The sequence below is a fragment of the Salmo salar genome, chromosome 05, assembly GCF_965601325.2.
Source record: "Salmo salar chromosome 05, fSalSal1, whole genome shotgun sequence".
NCBI lineage: Eukaryota > Metazoa > Chordata > Actinopteri > Salmoniformes > Salmonidae > Salmo > Salmo salar.
This window is the reverse complement of record NC_138295.1, coordinates 35,286,659-35,306,629: the sequence shown is the minus strand read 5'-3', so window position 1 is coordinate 35,306,629 and position 19,971 is coordinate 35,286,659. Positions and strand designations below refer to the sequence as shown.

General features: G+C 45.5%; 1 protein-coding gene across 4 annotated transcripts; it reads right to left on the bottom strand.

The window, feature by feature from the left end:
- Window positions 1–992: 992 nt before the first annotated feature.
- On the bottom strand, window positions 993–19,054 carry LOC106604724 (ligand of Numb protein X 2). 4 transcript variants are annotated; one of them, XM_014199670.3, is made up of 11 exons: window positions 18,802–18,982; window positions 14,071–14,504; window positions 12,701–13,290; window positions 11,534–11,730; window positions 10,395–10,585; window positions 8,326–8,766; window positions 7,975–8,118; window positions 6,890–7,064; window positions 4,754–4,994; window positions 4,289–4,447; window positions 993–3,862 (listed from the first exon to the last, which is right to left on the bottom strand). In XM_014199670.3, the coding sequence occupies exons 3-11, from the start codon at window positions 13,096–13,098 to the stop codon at window positions 3,727–3,729; spliced, it is 2,082 nt and encodes a 693-aa protein (XP_014055145.1). In that variant the 5' UTR covers window positions 13,099–13,290; window positions 14,071–14,504; window positions 18,802–18,982; the 3' UTR covers window positions 993–3,726. The 4 variants fall into 4 exon arrangements, with proteins under 4 accessions (XP_014055145.1, XP_014055147.1, XP_014055146.1 ...); XM_014199672.3 differs by lacking the exons at window positions 14,071–14,504; window positions 18,802–18,982 and adding an exon at window positions 18,989–19,054; XM_014199671.3 differs by lacking the exon at window positions 14,071–14,504 and having other exon boundaries at window positions 18,802–19,018.
- Between the last annotated feature and the right edge of the window lie 917 nt (window positions 19,055–19,971).

Sequence of the window (19,971 nt, the reverse complement as noted above, 5' to 3'; positions counted from 1 at the left end):
GGTTTCATTGTGATGAGTAGAGGGTTGTTTTATAGACCCTCTTTGTTCTTGGATTTATTGTTCACATTGTCCCGTTGAAGTTGGGATGAAGAAATCAGGTCTAGAGTGCTCAACTCTGGACCTCAAAGCCAGAACCACTGCATTTCTTTCATTGTTCCTCTCTAACCAGGGACTGATTTAGACCTGGGAAACCAGGTGAGTGCAATGAATTATCAGGTAGAACAGAACCAGCAGGGTCCGGATCTCACAGGGTGAGTTTAATACCCCTGGTCTACAGGATCATTACTTTACTTTTCTACCAGTACTGTATTAAGCACCCCTCCAATCTAATGGGAGTACCACTTTGGGTTGTGTAAGTTGTAGTATGCTTTGCAAAAGCCTAATATTAATGTCAAAGATCATACACAATCAATTGAGGGGAGTTTAGACAGTAAGTGACCATGTGGAGATGGGACTTTCCTTCCATGTCCTCCAGAGGGCAGACTGACACACCATGAGAGATGAGTGTGTAGTGGTGTACAGCGGGTCTAACCTCTGTCACATATCAGCTAAATTGTCTTTTTGAATAAAACCAGACCCTTATTATATATTTCCAATTTTCCTCATCCCAGTATGAGACGAAGAAGTGTGGTCCAATATTCACCCACAAACACGATTGAAACGCTTTTAAAGTATCACATATTGAGTGTTGAAGTTAATTGATTGTACTTGCAATCACATTATGTAACAAATGTATCACAATCCTTGTGGGGAAAGAGAGGGATTGATTTTGCTATGGTCCAGTGGCATCATCTAACCAAGAATGTTGGTCTCATTTAAACTGAAATGCTTGCATTTTAGGTATTCAATGACTGAAAGCTGAGGGACTAACTGTTTCTGCTGGTGTCTAAGTATGCCTACACTACAGCTGTTTCTCAACATCCTCTGCAGGTGCCAGCAACCACCCACAACTCCTGCTTATGTTTTCATTAGATTGCAGTGATGATAAGAAATGAGATTTGTATAAGCTTTTTATTGATCAATATAGATTCTTACATAACTGTTTCTAACCAACCATGTCATCCCTTATATTTTTCACTGAGCTGAAATTGAGGCCTTGCCCCTTGCTGGAAAACCAGGGATGATTTGAAGCCGTCCTTGAGTCCTCTGCTGCTTGCTCTGCGACTCCACCGTCCTGATTTACATTCCTCCTAAAGCTCTCGTGGCGACACGCCTGGCCCATTCCCCCTCCAGATGACTGATACCCCCCCAGCCACAGGACAGCCAGAGGCCAGGATACCAAAAGTAAAGCAAGGCCCATTGAGAGGCACTAGGCCCCAGAGCCTGTGGAGGAACAACCATGGAGGAATATACTTGTTTAAGTGCTGGACTTTAAAAGCCATTCAATACAATCTGAGAAGCTTTAAGTGCTTTGTAAATATTAGGTATAAAATACAAAAGACACAGATATGAGGTTTTAGAACATTATGAAACCCGGGGATGATCCATTACACAGGATAAAATGCCTACATTTCTCAAATATTAAACTATACAGAGGGCTTCCATCACATTCACAGGGTTTAATGAAAGGCCTGTAGTGTTTTATGACACCTTGAAAAGAACAGTGGAACTCAATCTAAAGCTCCAACTACGGCCAGCAGCTCTGATCTCCTCCTGGCTCCTTCTGTGAACATTTCAACTAAATAACATTGAACAGATCATCCCTCCACTTTATCATTGGTAAGAAAATGAGGTGGGAGCTTTAAGGAAAAAAAAGATAATTTTGGTTGTGGCAATTAAGGCAAGTGTTTGAACTTTTCTGTCCTTCAACATGTACAAGGCACCCACATTAATCAAATACATTCGGTATGAGGCAATGCACAAAAATGTAAGAGATTATTACAGTGCAGTTGTATAGGAAATAAAGCATTCATAAAAACCAGAAGCCACTAGAACATCCTTATATATATATATATATATATATATATATATATATATATATATATATATATATATGGATAAAACACAGTATCTGTTAAAATCTAAATGTACAAAAATAAAAAGGCAGAAGGTGTTGGAGAGGATGGGTACATGTGACTTGGTCAACTGTCACCCTTTCCTAATTGATTAGGTATATTAAATATATCTTCATTAACTGTGGAATTATGAGGATATGTTTCATAGCCTAAAATATGCCATTTTCCCCCCATGGAATTTTAAATCTACAAATATATCCCAGCATTGAATAATTCAAATCACCATTAACAAATGGGGGGGAACAAATGGGTATTGTGAACAGGTAAGCAAAATCTGCTAAAAACAAAATGTTTAAATCATTCAAGACAGGGCAAAAACAATAATTCCAAAACAGTAAAGATCCTTCCAGTTTACACTTAAAGATGGAATCCGCAGTAGGGGGGAAACAGCGCCACTGGCCACCCTACCACCGCTGTTATTGTTTTTGTTGGCAAACTGAGGCACGTTGCACAGCATGTAAAAAAATATTGCAGTACATACATATTGTGCGATTCTATCGAGCGTGTAATGATGTACGAGGGGGGGGGGGGGGGGGGGGGGGAAGTGTTGGTTGTTTTCAGAAACATCTTTGTTGTAATATCGCAGATAAACCAACCTCTGATTGTATATTAGGTACACCCATCAAGTACCAGGTCGGACCCCCCTTTGCCTTCAGTACAGCCTGAATTGTTTGGGTATTCTACAAGGTGTTGGAAAAATTCCGCAGGGATGTTGGTACATGCTGACGCGATGGCATCATGCAGTTGCTGCAGATTGGACGGCGGTACATGCATGCTGCGAACAGGCCGTTCCATCTCATCCCAAAGATGATCTATTGGGTTGAGGTCTGGGGACTGCGCAGGCCACTCAAGTAAACTGAACTCACTGTCATGTTGGAGTCTGTGGATAGACGAGTTGTGCACCCCGAGATGCTGTTCTGCGCCATTATTTTTGTCTGTTTGTGGCCCGCCTGTTAGCTTGCACGATTCTTGCCATTATCCTTCGACCTCTCATCAACAAGCTGTTTTCTCCCACAAGACTGCCGCTGATTGGATGTCTTTTGTTTGTCGCACCATTCTTGGTAAACCCTAGACATTGTCGTGCGTGAAAGCCAAGAAGGGCGTCCGTTTCTGAGATACTGGATCTGACATGCCTGGCACCAACGATCATACCACGCTCAAATGTCACTATTTTTGCCCATTCTAACGCTCAATCAAACAGTAACTGAATGCCTCAAAGCCTGTTTGCCTGCTTTATATAGCAAACCACAGCTACATGACTCACTGTCTGTAGGAGGGATCAATTTGTGAACGGGGTGTACCTAATAAACTGGCCAAAGTGAGTGATCTGTGGCTGTTTCCACCATTAAGGATTCCAATTTTTGATGGTCAATTCATCCTTCACCCTGATAAGCCCGATTTGTTCAGCCAGAAAATCAACTGCCCTTTTGAGTAACAACAACAAAAACAACAACCAGTGCAATGAAACAACTAAAAAGTGAAATTCAGTCACACTAGTCAGCTAGGGCAATGTGCAAATTAAACTAGATTACAATCCACATCAGAAGAGATTACCTAGTGAAATTAACAATAAATCAGAGAAGTAACCATCTTCCAAGAATGTCACCAATGAGATTCTAGGGTGGTGTGTGCAGAGACAAGCGGCTCAGTGGAGATAGGAGCTGAGGAAGGCAGGGGGTGCGTCTGTGTGTGTGTGTGTACGCATGCATGTCTACACCAGGCTCCCCGGCCAGGACACCACAGTCAGTGTGACTTTATTCTTCTGCAGCTTGAGCATGGGGATGAGGGACGAGTTGTTCATGCCCACCGTGGTGGCTCCGTTCACAGCCACAATCTCATCACCACACCTAGAGACAACACAGAGGGACAGTCAGTAAACACGGGGCACAGAGATGGGCACAATAAATGCAACACAATGACCTACCCGCCACCATAATCAGTCTCCTAACAGCTGTGCATTAAGGTCTAAATATGATGGACTTCTACAGGAGAATCACATCTAAATGAGCACTGGATACCAGGCTGGCTCCATCTCTGCTCTCAGTTGAATTAAAAATGGTGAAACCAGGTATTTCTGTTCAATCCTGTCCTTGGGGAGGCAAGCCTGCACGAAAGGGAGTACATGCCTTATCAAAGAACAGGGCAGGCTTACCAAAACATAACTCCCTTCTCACTGCTCCTACACTCCTTCACCCACCCAGATAGTAACGACATGCGTTTTCTCACTGAGGTTTATTATAAGAAACTAGCACTGGCCGTGTGAAGCAACTCACTTGAGGCGTCCGTCGAGGTGGGCGGGTGTACCAGGCACGATGGTCTTGATGAAGAACGGCTGCTGTCCGTGGTTCTCCTCGAAGCCGCCCACAATGCTGAAGCCCCAGCTCTCCTGATTGGTCTTCAGCAACACGATGTCACGGCACCAGTGCATGTGACTAAGGAGGAGAGAAAGTGACGCTCAAAAAAAAAAAGTGTCCGTGTGATTTCATAAGCCCAAAATGAAGACCTCCGTGTTTTAAATGGCCACCTGAAGGAAGTGATATGGTACTTTTCCGATGCAACAGACTGTCCAAGCATTATCACACTGTTCAGGCTAATATTGCCTGCTAGTATTGTCCAACTACTGAAGTGTTGAGTACAAGCTTTACTCATGACACATTGGATTTGAAGAAATGCAAACTCGAGGTCATGCAAACTTGAGTTAAGTTATTTGCCAACCAATGGTTAGTGTGTGTGCTTACCTGGGAAGCCCCAGCCAGCGGGTCCACAAATGGGCCCAGTCGGCGTCATCCTCCCTTGGATTTTCCACAGACTCCATTGCCTCCTTGGCGGCCTCCCCCTCATCCCCTGGGTCTTCTGAGATGGTCTGGATGACCCTGAGGACCACCTGGGCCTGAGCCGTCTGGGCCTTCAGCACCGACACCGCCTCATTGTAAGTCAGCTGGGTCAGATCCACGCCATTGATGCTCAGCAAGACATCCCCTGGGTGACAGAAATCAGAACCATGTCAAGAAAATGTAGCCTCTGCATGCAAAGCTGGCCTTACATCAAAAGGTCTTCCCGTTAAACGTGCAAGAGGTATGCATATTGTCTAACCCTTCACTAACAGAATTATCCCCTTAAGCATTTAAATTTGAACATTAGCCATGCTACATGGGGTCAATGTATGGAATGAAAACTGTCATGTCCTATCAAAACCATGACTGATAATGGTCACTGGTTTGGTGGTTATATGAAAGCATACAGTGCATTCAGAAAGTATTCAGACCCCTTGACTTTTTCCACATTTTTACATTACAGTCTTAGTTTAAAATTGATTAAATTGTATTTTTTTCCTCATCGAACTATACACAATACCCCATAATGACAAAGCAAAAACAGGTTTTAGAAATTTTTACAAATGTATAAAAAGTTAAAAATAAACTGAAATATCATATTTACATAAGTATTCAGACCCTTTAGTCAGTACTAAAGAGAGTCCGGACTCGAGCTGGGCCACTCAATGACATTCAAAGACTTGTCCCGAAGCCATTCCAGCTTTGTCTTGCCTGTGTGCTTAGGGTCGTTGTCCTGTTGCAAGGTGAACCTTTGCCCCAGTCTGATGTCCTGAGCACTCTGGAGCAGGTTTTCATTAAGGATCTCTCTGTACTTCGCTCTGTTTATCTTTCCCTCGATCCTGACAAGTCTCCCAGTCCTGCTGCTGAAAAACATCCCCACAGCATGATGCTGCCACCACCATGCTTCACCGTAGGGATGGTGCCAGGTTTCCTCCAAACGTGACACTTGGCATTCAGGCCAAGAGTTCAATCTTGGTTTCATCAGACTAGAGAATCTTGCTTCTCATGGTCTGAGAGTCCTTTAGGTTTCTTTTGGCAAACTCCAAGCGGGCTGTCATGTGCCTTTTACTGAGGAGTGGCTTCCGTTTGGCCACTCTACCATAAAAAGGTCTGATTGTTGGAGTGCTGCAGAGATGGTTATCATTCTGGAAGGTTCTCCCATCTCCACAGAGGAACTCTGGAGGTCTGTCAGAGTGACCATTGGGTTCTTGGTCACTTCCCTGACCAAAACCCTTCTCCCTCGATTGCTCAGTTTGGCCGAGCGGCCAGCTCTACGAGTCCTGGTGGTTCAAAACTTCTTCCATTTAAGAATGATGGCCACTGTGTTCTTGGGGACCTTAAATGCTGCAGAAATGTTTTGGTACCCTTCACCAGATCTGTGCCGACATAATCCTGTCTCTGAGCTCCACGGACAATTCCTTCGAGCCCATGGCTTGGTTTTTGCTCTGACATGCACTGTCAACTGTGGGACCTTATATAGACAGGTGTTTGCCTTTCCAAATCATGTCCAATCAATTGAATTTACCACAGGTGAATCAAGTTGTAGAAACTCTCTCAAGGATGATCAATGGAAACAAGAAAGGGAGATACCTAGTCAGTTGTCCAACTGAATGTATTCAACTGAAATGTGTCTCCCCGCATTTAACCCAACCCCTCTGAATCAGAGAGGTGCGGGGGGCTGCCTTAATCAACATCCACGTCTTCGGCGCCCAGGGAACAGTGGGTTAACTGCCTTGCTCAGGGGAAGAACGACAGATTTTTACCTTGTCAGCTTGGGGATTCGATCCAGCAACCTGGGTTACTGGCCCAACGTTCGAACCACCTTCCGCCGATGCACCTGAGCTCAATTTCAAGTCTCATAGCAAAGGGTCATAATGCTTTTGTAAATTAGGTTCTGCTGTTTTTTTATTTTTAATACATTTACAAACATTTCTAAAACCTGTTTTCTCTTTGTCATTATTGGGTATTGTGTGTAGATTGATGAGAAACAAGTCAAGGGGTTTGAATACTTTCCGAATGCACTGTATATCCCAAGTGTACCTTTTTTGATAGTGCCATCTCGGTGCAGGCAGCCGACAGGCTGGACACTGGTGATGTAGACGGGCAGGCGGCTGCGGCAGTCCCTCCCCCCAGCGATGGTGATGCCCAGGGAGAGTCTTGGCTCCTTCTTCAGACTCACCATCTTCTCCTGGCTGGAGAAGCCCCCTGGTGGATCCTGGGAAACACCAGCAAGAACCCTTCATTTGCTTTACATTGATGAGGAGCATGCAGTAGGCTATTTAGATGTGCTTCTTCTTCTGAAGATCAAAACGACTTCATAAGAATTATTTCTGGTCATCATAGAAAAGACTGGCATCAAAGAAAAGTAGCACAATATGCCTGACTCGGCATTCCTTCTGGGGTGTGCTGCTCATCATCTGCCCCTCTCCATTTCCTACAACTGAGAAGGATCTTTTGACTTAATTGATTCCTTGTCAAACAGCTTGTCCAAACCAATGTAAGCAGCAACATGTCAGATGCAGCTGCGGACTCAAACCCAGAGGTAATGTGCAAGGATCAACACTCGGCTCCCGAGTGCACGTGTCGACATCCACAGCTCCTGCCAGCGTCCTTGTTGTTCTCTCTCTGGAGTCTGTTAACCATCAGAGGGGGCTGGGGAGGGGAGGAGGGGAGCCCTCCCTCTTCCTCCCCCCAGCAGGGAACCCTTCACCCCCAGCAACACTCAAAGCCTGGGCTCTGCAGGTGAAAGCTAACCATCACCAGCTTTGATCCTCTGCCACCCAAAGCAACAAACAAATAGAACATGGTGAGGCAGCACTCTGGACCTTTTGATCAGGAGTGAGCAGGCCCCAGAGAAGGGCTTTTATCCCCGGACCAGGGACACAGGTGTCGGTCTGCTCCCAAGACCCCTTTCACCCCTTTCTGAGTGAGGAGGGCTTCTGTGGACGTGCTAGGTAGCCTGGACTGGTGACAGAGGGCTGGGGTGTGACTGATCGACCGTGGTGACATGATCACATTATGTAAACATGAGAAGCTTTTAGGATCATGTGTGCACACACCAACATACAGCAGTTTGTAGTACAGTGATTTGTAAGTTCTAAACATCCGGGGAGGAGATTGTTTACCTTCATGTAGGTGGAGGGGCGTCTGAAGTACTGGGGTTCTGGAGCCCTCCTAGCCACTCGGCCCTGCCCCTCTCCCCCACTGCCCCCCTCCTCCTGGGGCTCCGGCTGCCTCATCACCACAAAGTTCACCCGCACCTCACTGGCCTGTAGACACACACATTATACACACACACACACACACTTCAGGCCTCACAATCATTACACAGACAGCAAATATATCCTGGGAACCTCTGCTAACATGAAAGTCAATGTTTCCGTAAGAGATTATAATAAATCCTATTTCCATAATGTCTCGTGCTTTGGTCTCCATGAAATGGGTGTGATGTAACCTGTCTACTACAGAAGACCTACCTGTATGATCTGTGCTGCGTTCTCTGGTGTGCCGTGTCTCAGGTCTTGCCCGTTGATGGCCAGCACCTTGTCATTGTTGCATAGTTTCCCATCCTTGGCCGCCAGCCCCCCCGCCAGCAGGTCCAGAATGAAGACCCCCGTCTCGTCCGACTTGCGGATCAGCTTGATGCCCAGCGGCGCCGAGCGATCCCTCTTCACCAGCGTCACCTGGATCACCGTACCCTGGTTGTGGGTGGTGCCGTGGGGACTGTGAGAGGGAGGGGAGGCGGCGGCGGCCATGCTGGTGGAAGGGGGAGTGTGGTGCTCGAGGCCAGGGCGTTGCGGGAGACGGGGGTTGAAGCCCTTCTCCTGCATGACGATGAGTCTGAGCAGAGGGCAGGGCCGCCGCAGCACGGAGATGGCCCGGCCGTGTGGGATAGACGCCAGGCTGACGTCATTCACCTAGAAACACAACACCACACGGTCAGCAACACGGCCACTGATACAGCATCCCTCTGGAACACTGCAGGTGGACTAAATATACATAGAGTATCGACAGCTGTGCGAAGTGACTGGTCCCTGTGCTGATGGAGAGCCAAATTAAAATGCTTCCTGCTGTTCTACATAATTCTATCGTGATCAATACGTCATAGGATAGAGGTGGAACTAGTTCCTTTTAAACTGGTATTGATTGTATGATGAAAAACATTGATGTTTCAGGTTGCCCTCATGTCATTCAAAACTATTGACATCACCGTTTTTAACAATCAGAAAATCAATAAGAGGTAGACATACCACTTTAAAAATACTAAGAGCTGTGCCTCCATTTTTACAGCCAAAATCCACAGGTACCTCGACTCATATGTTGCTCGAGGCATTGCATCTACCATTGGGTGAGTAGGTGTACAAAATTATTGGACCAATTCCAGCTTCACAAACCTCATCCGAGAGAAGCCCTTCTTTAAAAAATCAATACATTGACTCAGGGGGAAGCGAGGGATTCAATTTCAACAAATTAAGAACGCAACCTCCGTTCTGTCACGCAGCTCTCTTTACAGCCAATAGCTGTCCACAAAGGACCCCAAAAAGTCAGCGGTTATATTACTGCTACCAAGGCAGCTAGTAGGGGTGAGTTGAGTGTTTTCAGTCTAAATTTGTGATTGGTCAGCCCAGAGGAAGAGATGGGCTCAGGCATTGTCATGTACCCTTGCCAGACAGCCGGGGGGAGGAGAAATCCGAGGAGGAGAGAGCGAGCAGGCTTCTGGGAAGAAGGGAAGCTGTATCTTTGTGAAACCCCCTTCAAAAGATATACCATCTCTGTACCCTAGTTTTACCCTCTGGGTGGAAACCAGATTTGAGTTTATTTAGATTTTTACAGGGACAGTACACATTAAATCAAAGTTTCAGTAAAAAGTCTCTGGGCAAAACAATTACAATACAGACAGACAATTAGCACATGCAGAGCAACATAGGACAAGCAACACGGAGCACGCAGACCATCAAGCGAGTGGTCTTATGTGTTGAGACACCCTCACCACTAGCACGTAATCTTCCTTAGCCTTTTGGCCCATTTACAACCAGGACCATAGCCATAATATCACTAGACTATGTGTCATAATCAGCCCTTTCTGACCAAGAAAAATAAAACATTGAAGAAAACCAGACAGAGCCCGTCTGCAATCAGGTGAACTTTGGCCTTCCAGAAGATGGGGCTCGGCCTGAAACGGCAATAGCTCAACAGTGAGCGTTTCAAAACCCTATTTCATGGGCCTGCTTGGAGAATAGATCTCTGCCACACATGTTACCATGAATCCAGAGACCCGTTCATTCTGAATATCTACTTCCTCACCAACAAATTCCTCCCCATTTACTGAGGATCATGGGAACCCAAGGGAATAGGGTGTTTGTGTGGAATAATAGGTCAAAGCTTCTCATAAAGCGCCATCTTCACAAAGTGCAGCCATTACCATCGTCAAGGTGGGCATTTCAAAGTATACGGCTACGGCACTAAAGCTACATAAGATGATGGGAAGGAGGGGAGCGGCCTGTAACCTATCCCTCTATTATTTACAGTGAGGAACCTGTCTCACCTCCAGAATGTGGTCCCCTGGGGCCAGCCTGCCGTCGCGGGCCGCCAGTGAGTCACGGATGATCTCCTGGATGACTATGTTCCCCAGGGGCGTGTCCTTTCCTCCCACTATACGCAGGCCCAACTCCTGCTCCTCCCGAATCATCTCTACCACGTTGGCCTCGGCCACCAGGCTGGACCGCATGGAGGTCTCTGTGGGGGGAGAAGGGGGCAGACAAGGGCATGATGATTTTGGAGGTACACGTTCACATAAACAGAGACAAACAACCAGACAAACGCATGCACGGGCACACACACACTCACCGAGATTCATATATGCTCAAACACATATCAATGGTCCATGATTGCCTTTTATTGTGTGTGCAATGCCAACACACACCCCTGGGGTTCTGAATCAAGTAGGGCAAGTGGCAACCTATTCCCCAAGAATCACTCACGATGAGGTAATCATTACTGCGATAATGATCGCCAGTGTTGCCAGGTTACTTAGGTTTGATGGACTTTGTTCCACAGTATTCGATTATAAATTCCCTGGAGGGGTTCTAAGTCTAGACCAGACAGAGGTTAGGTGGGAGGAGCGATAGGAGGACAGGCTCATTGTAATGGCTGGAATGGAATACATGGGACTGGTGGTGGTTTCCATATGTTTGATACCGTTCCATTGATTCCATTCCAGCCATTACAATGAGCCCGTCCTCCTATAGCCCATCAGCCTCCTCTGGTTGATACACGTTCTGGAGGATTTGGCCGGAGGGAAATCCTAAGCCCCCAGCTAAATGATCAGCACTCGTCTTATCCAGGTCTGACGACTCTCTTGTCAGGGATGGCCACATCAAAGGGGCTTTGGGTTTTTCCTAAAGTCAACACAGCTGACAGACTGTTTCCTCTCCCTTCCTTTCCCCGGGTGCGTTCATAAAATCCTTACACCTTCGTTGCCCCGATTGACACTGATATAGATTTGTCCATTCTTCGAAAGTATCCTATTTTTTTCCAGTGGGAGCTCACTGCTATTCACTTAGTCTGTCAGTCTATCATTATCATACAACAATAATCAGACTTCAGACATAGTGACGTTAGTGTGACGTCTATCTGGTTTGTGTTGTGGGCAAATCAGGAAGTGAGTGACGTGTGACATCTTACCGTCCTCGCTCTCTTCGAAGGCAGGGTTGATGAGGCCAGGCTCGGGCTGGATGTCCCGGGTGGCGGTACGGGTCATCGTAGGGGTACGTTTGGTATCGGCACCTGACTCCCCCTCCCCCCTGTTCCCCTTTAGCTCATTCCAGGGGGGTCTCTTCCTCCTCTCCGCCTCCTCCCTCAGCCTTCTGAAAACAGGACATCTTAGAGAGGGAGAAAGGAGGAGAGAGGAAAAGAGTGAGAGTTAAGTCAACATTCAACAATCCTCCTTTTAATTAAACCTCATGACATTCATCCAAAACGGTCCGTGAAGGTAACCTAAAATATCCTGAGTGAGTACACACCTCCGACATTTCTTTAGATTGTGTGACCAGCAAAAAAGGGAGTACGATCAATGTTCATTCATTTGTTTCAGTGAGGAGGAGGACAATTCTAAAAAGCTAGAGGTGTGGGAAATGTGAATGAATAGATTTAGTGACTGGTGAGGGAGTCAGAGAGAGCGAGACTATGAGAAGAGGAGAAGAGCTATGCAGATGAGGAGCCTTTTTTACTGCATTGCAGGGAATCTGGGGGGGGGGGGGGGGGGGGGGGGGGACAGGACAGGTCGGGTGTGATTAAGTCAGAGAGAGCTACTGCTGCTGGTCCTGCTGGCTGAACTTTGCCTCCTGTCTGTTTGCACGGATGGCTCCAGGATGACCAGCTATCATAACATAACCTTTACCCACTACTGACTGTGTCATAGCTGCTCGCTAACCACTAAGACGATAAGCACCACACCGGCCAAGTGAGGAAAGGGAAGGCTAATCCACAAATTACAAAGATCTCGGGGATATGACATGTGAGACTGAACCTCTCCGTGGAGTACAGGAACTATGTAATAAAAGCTTTTTCATGGGAGACTCTAAACCTGATTGACTTATGTTATGTGAATCCATGTTAAGTTAACATTTGACCCATTAACTCAAGATGAATTCCTAAATTCAGGCATAGGAAAATAAATAGACCAGCCAAATATAAACTACAGTAAACAGACAGGTACTATTTTGGCTTACTTACTCTGGTTGCAAAGCAGACAGTTTAAGCTCAACTCTTAACTAAATACCTTTCCCCATCTCAAACTCCCTCTTCCCCGGCATCACCCCTCCGCGGTGCCCCAGCCATAACCCTATTCACCTGTTGTGCAAGTGGGGCTGCAGCTCGCAGCGCTGCATCTGCTGCTGGCACTCAGCTTGGTGTGGGCAGAGCACGGTCAGCTTGTCCAGCAGATTCCTGACCAGCAGGCTGGAGGGCCGGCAATGGTGCAGCTGCAGCTGCTGGCGGTCCACGGGACAGAAGTCCTGCTCCTTCAGGAAGCTGCTGAGGCACTGGAAGCAGTAGGTGTGTCCGCACGGTGTGTCCATGGGATGCAGCAGGGGCTGCAGACAGATGTGGCACACGAGCTCGTCATCTACCTCATCCTGGTACTCGTACAGGTGGTTCTCCTGGCCTCCCTCGTGCTGCTGGCCACACTCCTTGCACATCTTTGCCCATGTTAGGCCAGCACTGCTGCTGGGGACCATAGGCTCCGTCATGGCCACAGGCTGGAGTACCTAGCTAGCAAGTCCAACTTCCAATGTTCCACTGTCCTACTTCCTCTGTGCTCTCGTCTCCCTGAAAGGATATGCTTAGTTTATTTCATAAGGGGGGCAAATATCCCAAAGTGGCGGTGAGGTTGAAACCCTGATCCACCGCGTGTCATCTCCTCACATCTTCATCCTAGATTTCTGTTGATGGAAGCACAAAAAGAGGTCTGCCGTTAGAGTTGGGACTTTTCCTACTCATATTGACTGGCTCAACAGGAAATGACAAATCCACAGAGCGGCAACAATATGGAGGCTGGAGCAGCTGTTTCCTCTCAGCCAGTTTCCTGAGGGACTAAAGGAATTCTCCTTTCGGCTACATGTCACTGTGCGCGTCATTAAAATGGAGGGGGGGGGGGGTGTAAACCCCCATGAAATGATGCGAGAAAGGGCGAAAAGGACTAAAATGAACTGGGCAGAAATGCAATCCTCATCACCAATGACCCCCTCAGCTGAGGTCTCTATCCCTCTGTGAGGCTTCTAACCTCTCCACTAATTCCCTGTCTTTAGGCGAGGCTGACTAGAAATGCATTCTTCGCTTTTAGCAAACTTACTCCACACATGTGCAAAGAAAAGGAGCCGATGTGTAAGCTCAATCAACACTCTTGTCAAATGTATCATATAACCAGCAAACTGCAGCACAAAAACAAGCATACGAGTGTGGTGTGAATATCTTAAAGTACACTGAATAGGAGTACCTAACCAACAATACTGACGCAAATACTGAGCTGTTTACGTGCCACCTTTTCTCGTTCCCCTTTGTCACATGATAAAAACCCAGCCAACAGCATTATGTACACAGACCAGCTTCCCTGCATTCCCTCACCAGTCCCAGCACTCCTCTCTGACCCCAGCCGAGAGGTCAGCAAGGCAAAAGAGCAGACTGATTCTGTAGCTTGTTCGTCATTAGCTTGTTGTACCTACCTGAGAAGCTGATATCAGCGTTGCCAAGGGCCCCGGCCGGTCAGCAGCCACCGCATGCAAACAAGAAACTCGGACCCAACAGCTGTGCTGGCTGCCTGCAGCCTGACTGAAATCAGAGCTCTACATCCCCGGCACACAGTCAGAGGTTCTGTGTGTGTGTGCCCAGCACTGCACCAGCTGTGTGGCAAACTGAGGGGGAGTGGTATGACTAGACTGAGGGAGGGGATGTAGAGGTGGAGGGAGGGAGGGGGGGCTCAGACTGCTGATGTTGCACTAGCGCAGGCAAAACACTGAGGCCAAACCCAAGGCTGAGCAATTACACCAAGGCTGTAGTGTACACACACACGGAGGTCAAGCAGCACGGCCTCCTCTCTCACCGCCTTTCTCGTTACTCAAGTGATCCTTCGTCTTGTAATGGATAAGCGTCATGGATCCTGTGGCAAAGCAGAGGAAGCATAACCAAGGTTCTACCCCACTTCTTTGGGAATTCACATAACCAGACTCAATGACTTCACAAATATTCAATCTGACCAGAGATTACTTCAGAAGATGGATGATGAAGTCAAGTGTGTCCCATAATTGGAATTCTGTGTAAAACAAAACAAACGCCACCCACTTGACTGGAGTAGACGGAATGCCTCCTTATCAACACATGCATGTTTAGACTTGCCTGGGCGAAACAGAGATTAGCCTAAATACAATTCCTCCTAATCTTCGGTATGCATATTTGCCATAGCATAAAAGCACACAGTCTATAAATGTTTAATAGGAGAGAGCTGGACAGAGAATGTGGCTTACAGAGAGGGAGTGAAAGGGTTTGAGTTTCATTGAGGATGTAGCATGGGTGGTTATTAGAGGCTATGGGCTGCTGAGGAACCAGGGACCCTTTTATTTATTTATTTTACCTTTATTTAACTAGGCAAGTCACTAGGAAAATTAGGAACTAGGAAAATTCTTATTTTCAATGACGGCCTTGTTCAGGGGCAGAACGACAGATTTGTACCTTGTCAGCTCGGGGATTCGAACTTGCAACCTTTCGGTTACTAGCCCAACGCTAGTAACCGAAAGATGAGTGTCCTTTTAGGAGATGAGTAGTTGAACAAAAGTACCTTCTTTCAGAGGATAACTTTATTAAGTCTGAAAGTACTTCTTTCAGAGGATAACTTTATTAAGTCTGTTCAACTACCGTAAATTCCGGACTATAAGCCGCAACTTTTTTCCCACGCTTTGAACCTCGCGGCTTAAACAATGACACGGCTAATATATGGATTTTTCCAGCTTTCACATTTTTTTTTTCTCCAAAAAAGCACATTCTGTGACGTGCTCAGTTTTTTGGCGGCATGAAGCTTTCATTAGACCAATAAAATTGCCGAACGGGTTAAGGTCAAACAGTGACGAGAGCGACAATGAAAACGATCCAATATCGGATGAAGCAATTCTGAGGCTATTCAACACCGACACCGAAGGAGATGACTTCAGTGGTTTCAGTGCACAGGAGGAGGAAGATAGTGACCAATGACTTTCTTGGTAGGCTACTGTTTACTGCAAATTTTTTATTTTTTGTTACAATCCGTGTTTCGTTAAAGCCTATTTATTTTTGTTACGAGCCGTGTTTCGTTAAAGCCTGTGTAAAGTTCATTTGTTTCAATGTACCAGTAGGCACCTGCGGCTTATAGACATGTGCGGCTTATTTATGTTCAAAATAATATATTTTTTTTAATTCAGTGGGTGCGGCTTATATTCAGGTGCGCTCAATAGTCCGGAAATTACGGTACTCATCTCCTAAAAGGACATGTTCTCATGTATAACACATTTAAAATGATCCATTGAGCTTCAATGTTTAAATCATATTAATCAATGTTAAATATCATATTAAAAGACATTAAATCATATATTTTAAATCAATGGTTTCTAATGCCTGGAGGAAATAACTAGGGAGGAAACTGCTTGGGATGAAATTCCTAATGGTATACGTCTTCAGTCAAATCGTTATCCCGAGCTAAACATGCTTTGACAGCAGTGGTATGCAGTGCTATACACTGTAATATCGGCAGCGTTGCGTTGTTAAGTACTGAACTGTTCATGTGTAGTTCTGGTATAAGGCGTGCTCTGAAGATGACAAGGTGACCTTAAGGGGGGGGGGGGGGGGGGGGGGGGATACCTCAACATCAATGTGTAATCATGTGACATTCAAAGCTTTCTAGGAAAAATGTCTTGGCTCAACATTTAAGATTAGCCTCCCATGCATTGGAACAGTCCCTCATATCCAGATGAGCTTTTAAGTCAAACAGGACTGCCAGCTGTTCAGTCACTGTGGCTATGACAGACAATAACCTCCCCTCACGAATGTTTCCATTGTCTCCACAACAGCAGAGGTGAGTCACATTTCCCGCACACCCTCGTAAAAGTGAACGCAGGTAAATCCATGAGGCAGACAGAAAAGAGAGACGTATTAGATCAGCTAAAAAGGGTGTGCGGAAATCCTGACTGATTTGACTGTCCGTTATGGTTGACTGAAAGTGAAAATACAGGGAACGACCTGTACTCTTGCCCGCCTAAAGTTCACATTGCTTCATAATTTACCCACTCCCTTTCTTACACCAGTATGATTGCTAGCCACCCTGAAGCCTTGAGCATGGTACCCATTGGTGCCAGTCTCCACTACAGAACCCCATCCAGGCTAAAAAGTTACAGGCTGTAATCCTCCCACTGTTCACCAGCAGACCACTGTCTGAAAAGTACACACCACACTGGGTTCCAGAAACAAGACATCAATTTCTGACCAGGAATATCCATCCATGAATAGAGATATGGCCTCCTTGGTCATTGGTCACATAAAGCTCCTTAGGTCTGCTATTCAATAGAGTGAATGAAAACGAAAAGCATGAATTATCATCTATTATTCAAAAGGAACGTACCTCTTCCAAACCAATTACCCCTATAGCCTACGTCTGGTTTTATAAAGACGTGAAGATGATGGATGATTTGACACAAACAACCTCTTGATTTAGGCTCTTAGGAACATGACAGTTTCCCATGGAGAGGAGTTCACAACAAACAATAAAACAGTCATTAGCCAATAGCCACTACCACATCAAGATCAAATAGGACTGTCTGAACTTAACATGCACATCCCAAGCAATATATAATATACACAGTTTATTAGGTACACCCTGTTCACATAAATGGTTCATTCCTACAGACAGTGAGTCACGTGGCTGTGGATTGCTATATAAAGCAGGCAGACAGGCATTGAGTCATTCAGTTACTGTTCGATTGAACGTTATAATGGGAAAAATTAGTGACCTAAGCGACTTTGAGCGTGGTGTGATCGTCGGTACTAGGCATGCCTGTTCCAGTATTTCAGAAACGTCCGGCCTCCTGGTGCGTGAAACAAAAAACGTCCAGTCCGCGACAGTCCTGTGGGCGAAAATAGCTCGTTGATGGGAGGTCGAAGGAGAATAGCAAGAATCGTGCAAGCTAACAGGCGGGCCACAAACATGAAAATAACGGCGCAGTACAACAGTGGTGCAGAACGGCATCTCGGAATGCACAACTTGTCGGTCCGTGTCACGGAAGGGCTATTGCAGCAGACGACCACAACAGGTTCCACTCCTATCAGCTAAAAACAAGAAGAAGCGGCTCCAGTGGGCGCGCGATCACCAACACTGGACAACTGAGGAGTGTAAAAACATCGCCTGGTCCGACGAATCCCAGTTCCTGTTACATCATGCTGATGGCAGAGCCAGGATTTGGCGTAAGCAGCATGAGTCCATGACCCCATCCTGCCTGCTGTCAACAGTACAGGTTGGTGGCGAAATGTTGTGGGGTATGTTTTCCTTGCACATGTCCCTTGACACTAATTGAGTAACGTTTCCATGCCCGATGAATTCAGGCTGTTCTGGAGGCAAAGGGGGGTCCAACCTGGTACTAGATGGCTGTACCTAATAAACTGACCGCTGAGCATATACTGGTTGTATGAGCAAATCTCCTATTACCTCTCTATTCATATGCCTTAATTCAAATGATGTGCCATTGCAATACTCTATCATTTCAATATTCACTGTCAGTGACATAGCCTTAGTAGTATAGAACAAAACCTAGTCACACAGGCTTTAGCGCTATTGTGTTACTGTAAAAAAAAAGAGGCCATCGTTGAGGGTTGGCCTATTCCTTTGTCAGAAAACAAATAATCCAATGTCCCCATTGACAGCTGATGACAAGGTTAACAACCGAGCAAACTTCCCCCTTCATTCGAATTTGCATTGCACACATGCGTGGTAAATCAATTACCTGTCACTCCTCCTATACATTTTATGGCATATTACCTTTTTTACTCACGTCACTGGAAAATAATGCTGATCATTCCGCACTCTAAAAACAAACTTCTTGACCACATTACGTTCTCACCTTCAACAACACAGCCTGAGATATGTTAAGACTACCTTTACATTTGTTGGAATGTGTTAGACTAGGCTATATATTCATACACTTATGTTAATGGTGGGCTGTATTAAATGTGTGAGAATACATTTAAAAAGTTTAACACCGTCATGTTCCATGAGAGAATAGAACGTACGCGACCATAGAGATAGCGGAGACCGAAACTCGTCTTCTACAACTTGTGAAGGCCTTTTCCCGGAATAATAAAACAAACACAGTCGTGAACTCGTGCTATGACTAAAGTAGCCTATGGTATCGAGAAACGATGAATATAATCGTATACGTTACATGTCTGGGTGAATAATACAGCTCATTCTTCCGAGGGCGCCGACTCAGTTGTTAGAAGTACAGGTAATATTCCTAATTTCGAACAACAAAACAAGTATCCTAGGATCTAACGTCTCTACAGGAAGTCCATGCAGGTGATATTTAAATTAGGCAGGTTACTTTCCAACAACCCACGTAAGTGACTCACTGCGTAGGTATTCTTTCATCCTTATTGAACACCTTGCCTGTATGTGTGTGTCATCATCTGCATTCCACGATATTTTACAATGGGCAGTCTCTTCTTCACTTTCAGTTTTTACATAGTAGCAGCCAATACTGTAGCCTACGAAGTAATAAACACATTTTGGGAAAATATTCGATTTTAATAATTAAAATAATCACGTAATGTTAAATTAAAAGTGATGACCATTTTATGTTAAATTAAAAGTGAATACCATTTTCCTGCTAGCAGCCTACAATGTCATGATCAATTAAGGATGAATTGTCAATTGAGGATGCTTAAAGACTCCAGAGTTTGTATGCATAACCGTTTTATGAGAGAAAATGTTAACTATGTGCATTTCAATTGTAATAACATCAGTTTCTCTCAACTCACCTTGCTTTAGAGGGTGAAAAAAGTGACACACAATACAGTGTTTGTAAGCTATGTTTCCCTTCAGTTTCTCCCTTCCCTGATTTATTGGTAAGACTCACATTGAATACAAAGGAGCCATCTGAATGGTGCCCAATGAAGTAATAATACTTGCTTTGGGACCCTACCAGTTAAAAGGCTTTTGACACATGACCAGTGTTAGCTTCATACCCCCTGCAGGATGGAAGGGAAGTCTCTGTGTCATAAAACCTCTCTGTTAGGGCCTGTTCCCCGGTGATTTATAGGCCTGCTAAGGAAAAGCTACAGCCAAAGACATACATTTGTTGACATGTTGTGCTCAATGAATGTGTAACAACGCTTCTATCCAGAAAATGTCTAGTGTCCTACTTATATCAAAACTTAATTCACTGTCAATATCATGTATTTCTGAACAGTTTTGTGATAACATCACAGCCTCCTCAGAAAACATGTATAACTGTTATTAATTGTAACATAGACCAGTTTTAGTTTCTTACCACCAACAGATCCAATGGAAGAGATCAAAATATTTAGAGATTGACGTTATACGATACAATTGC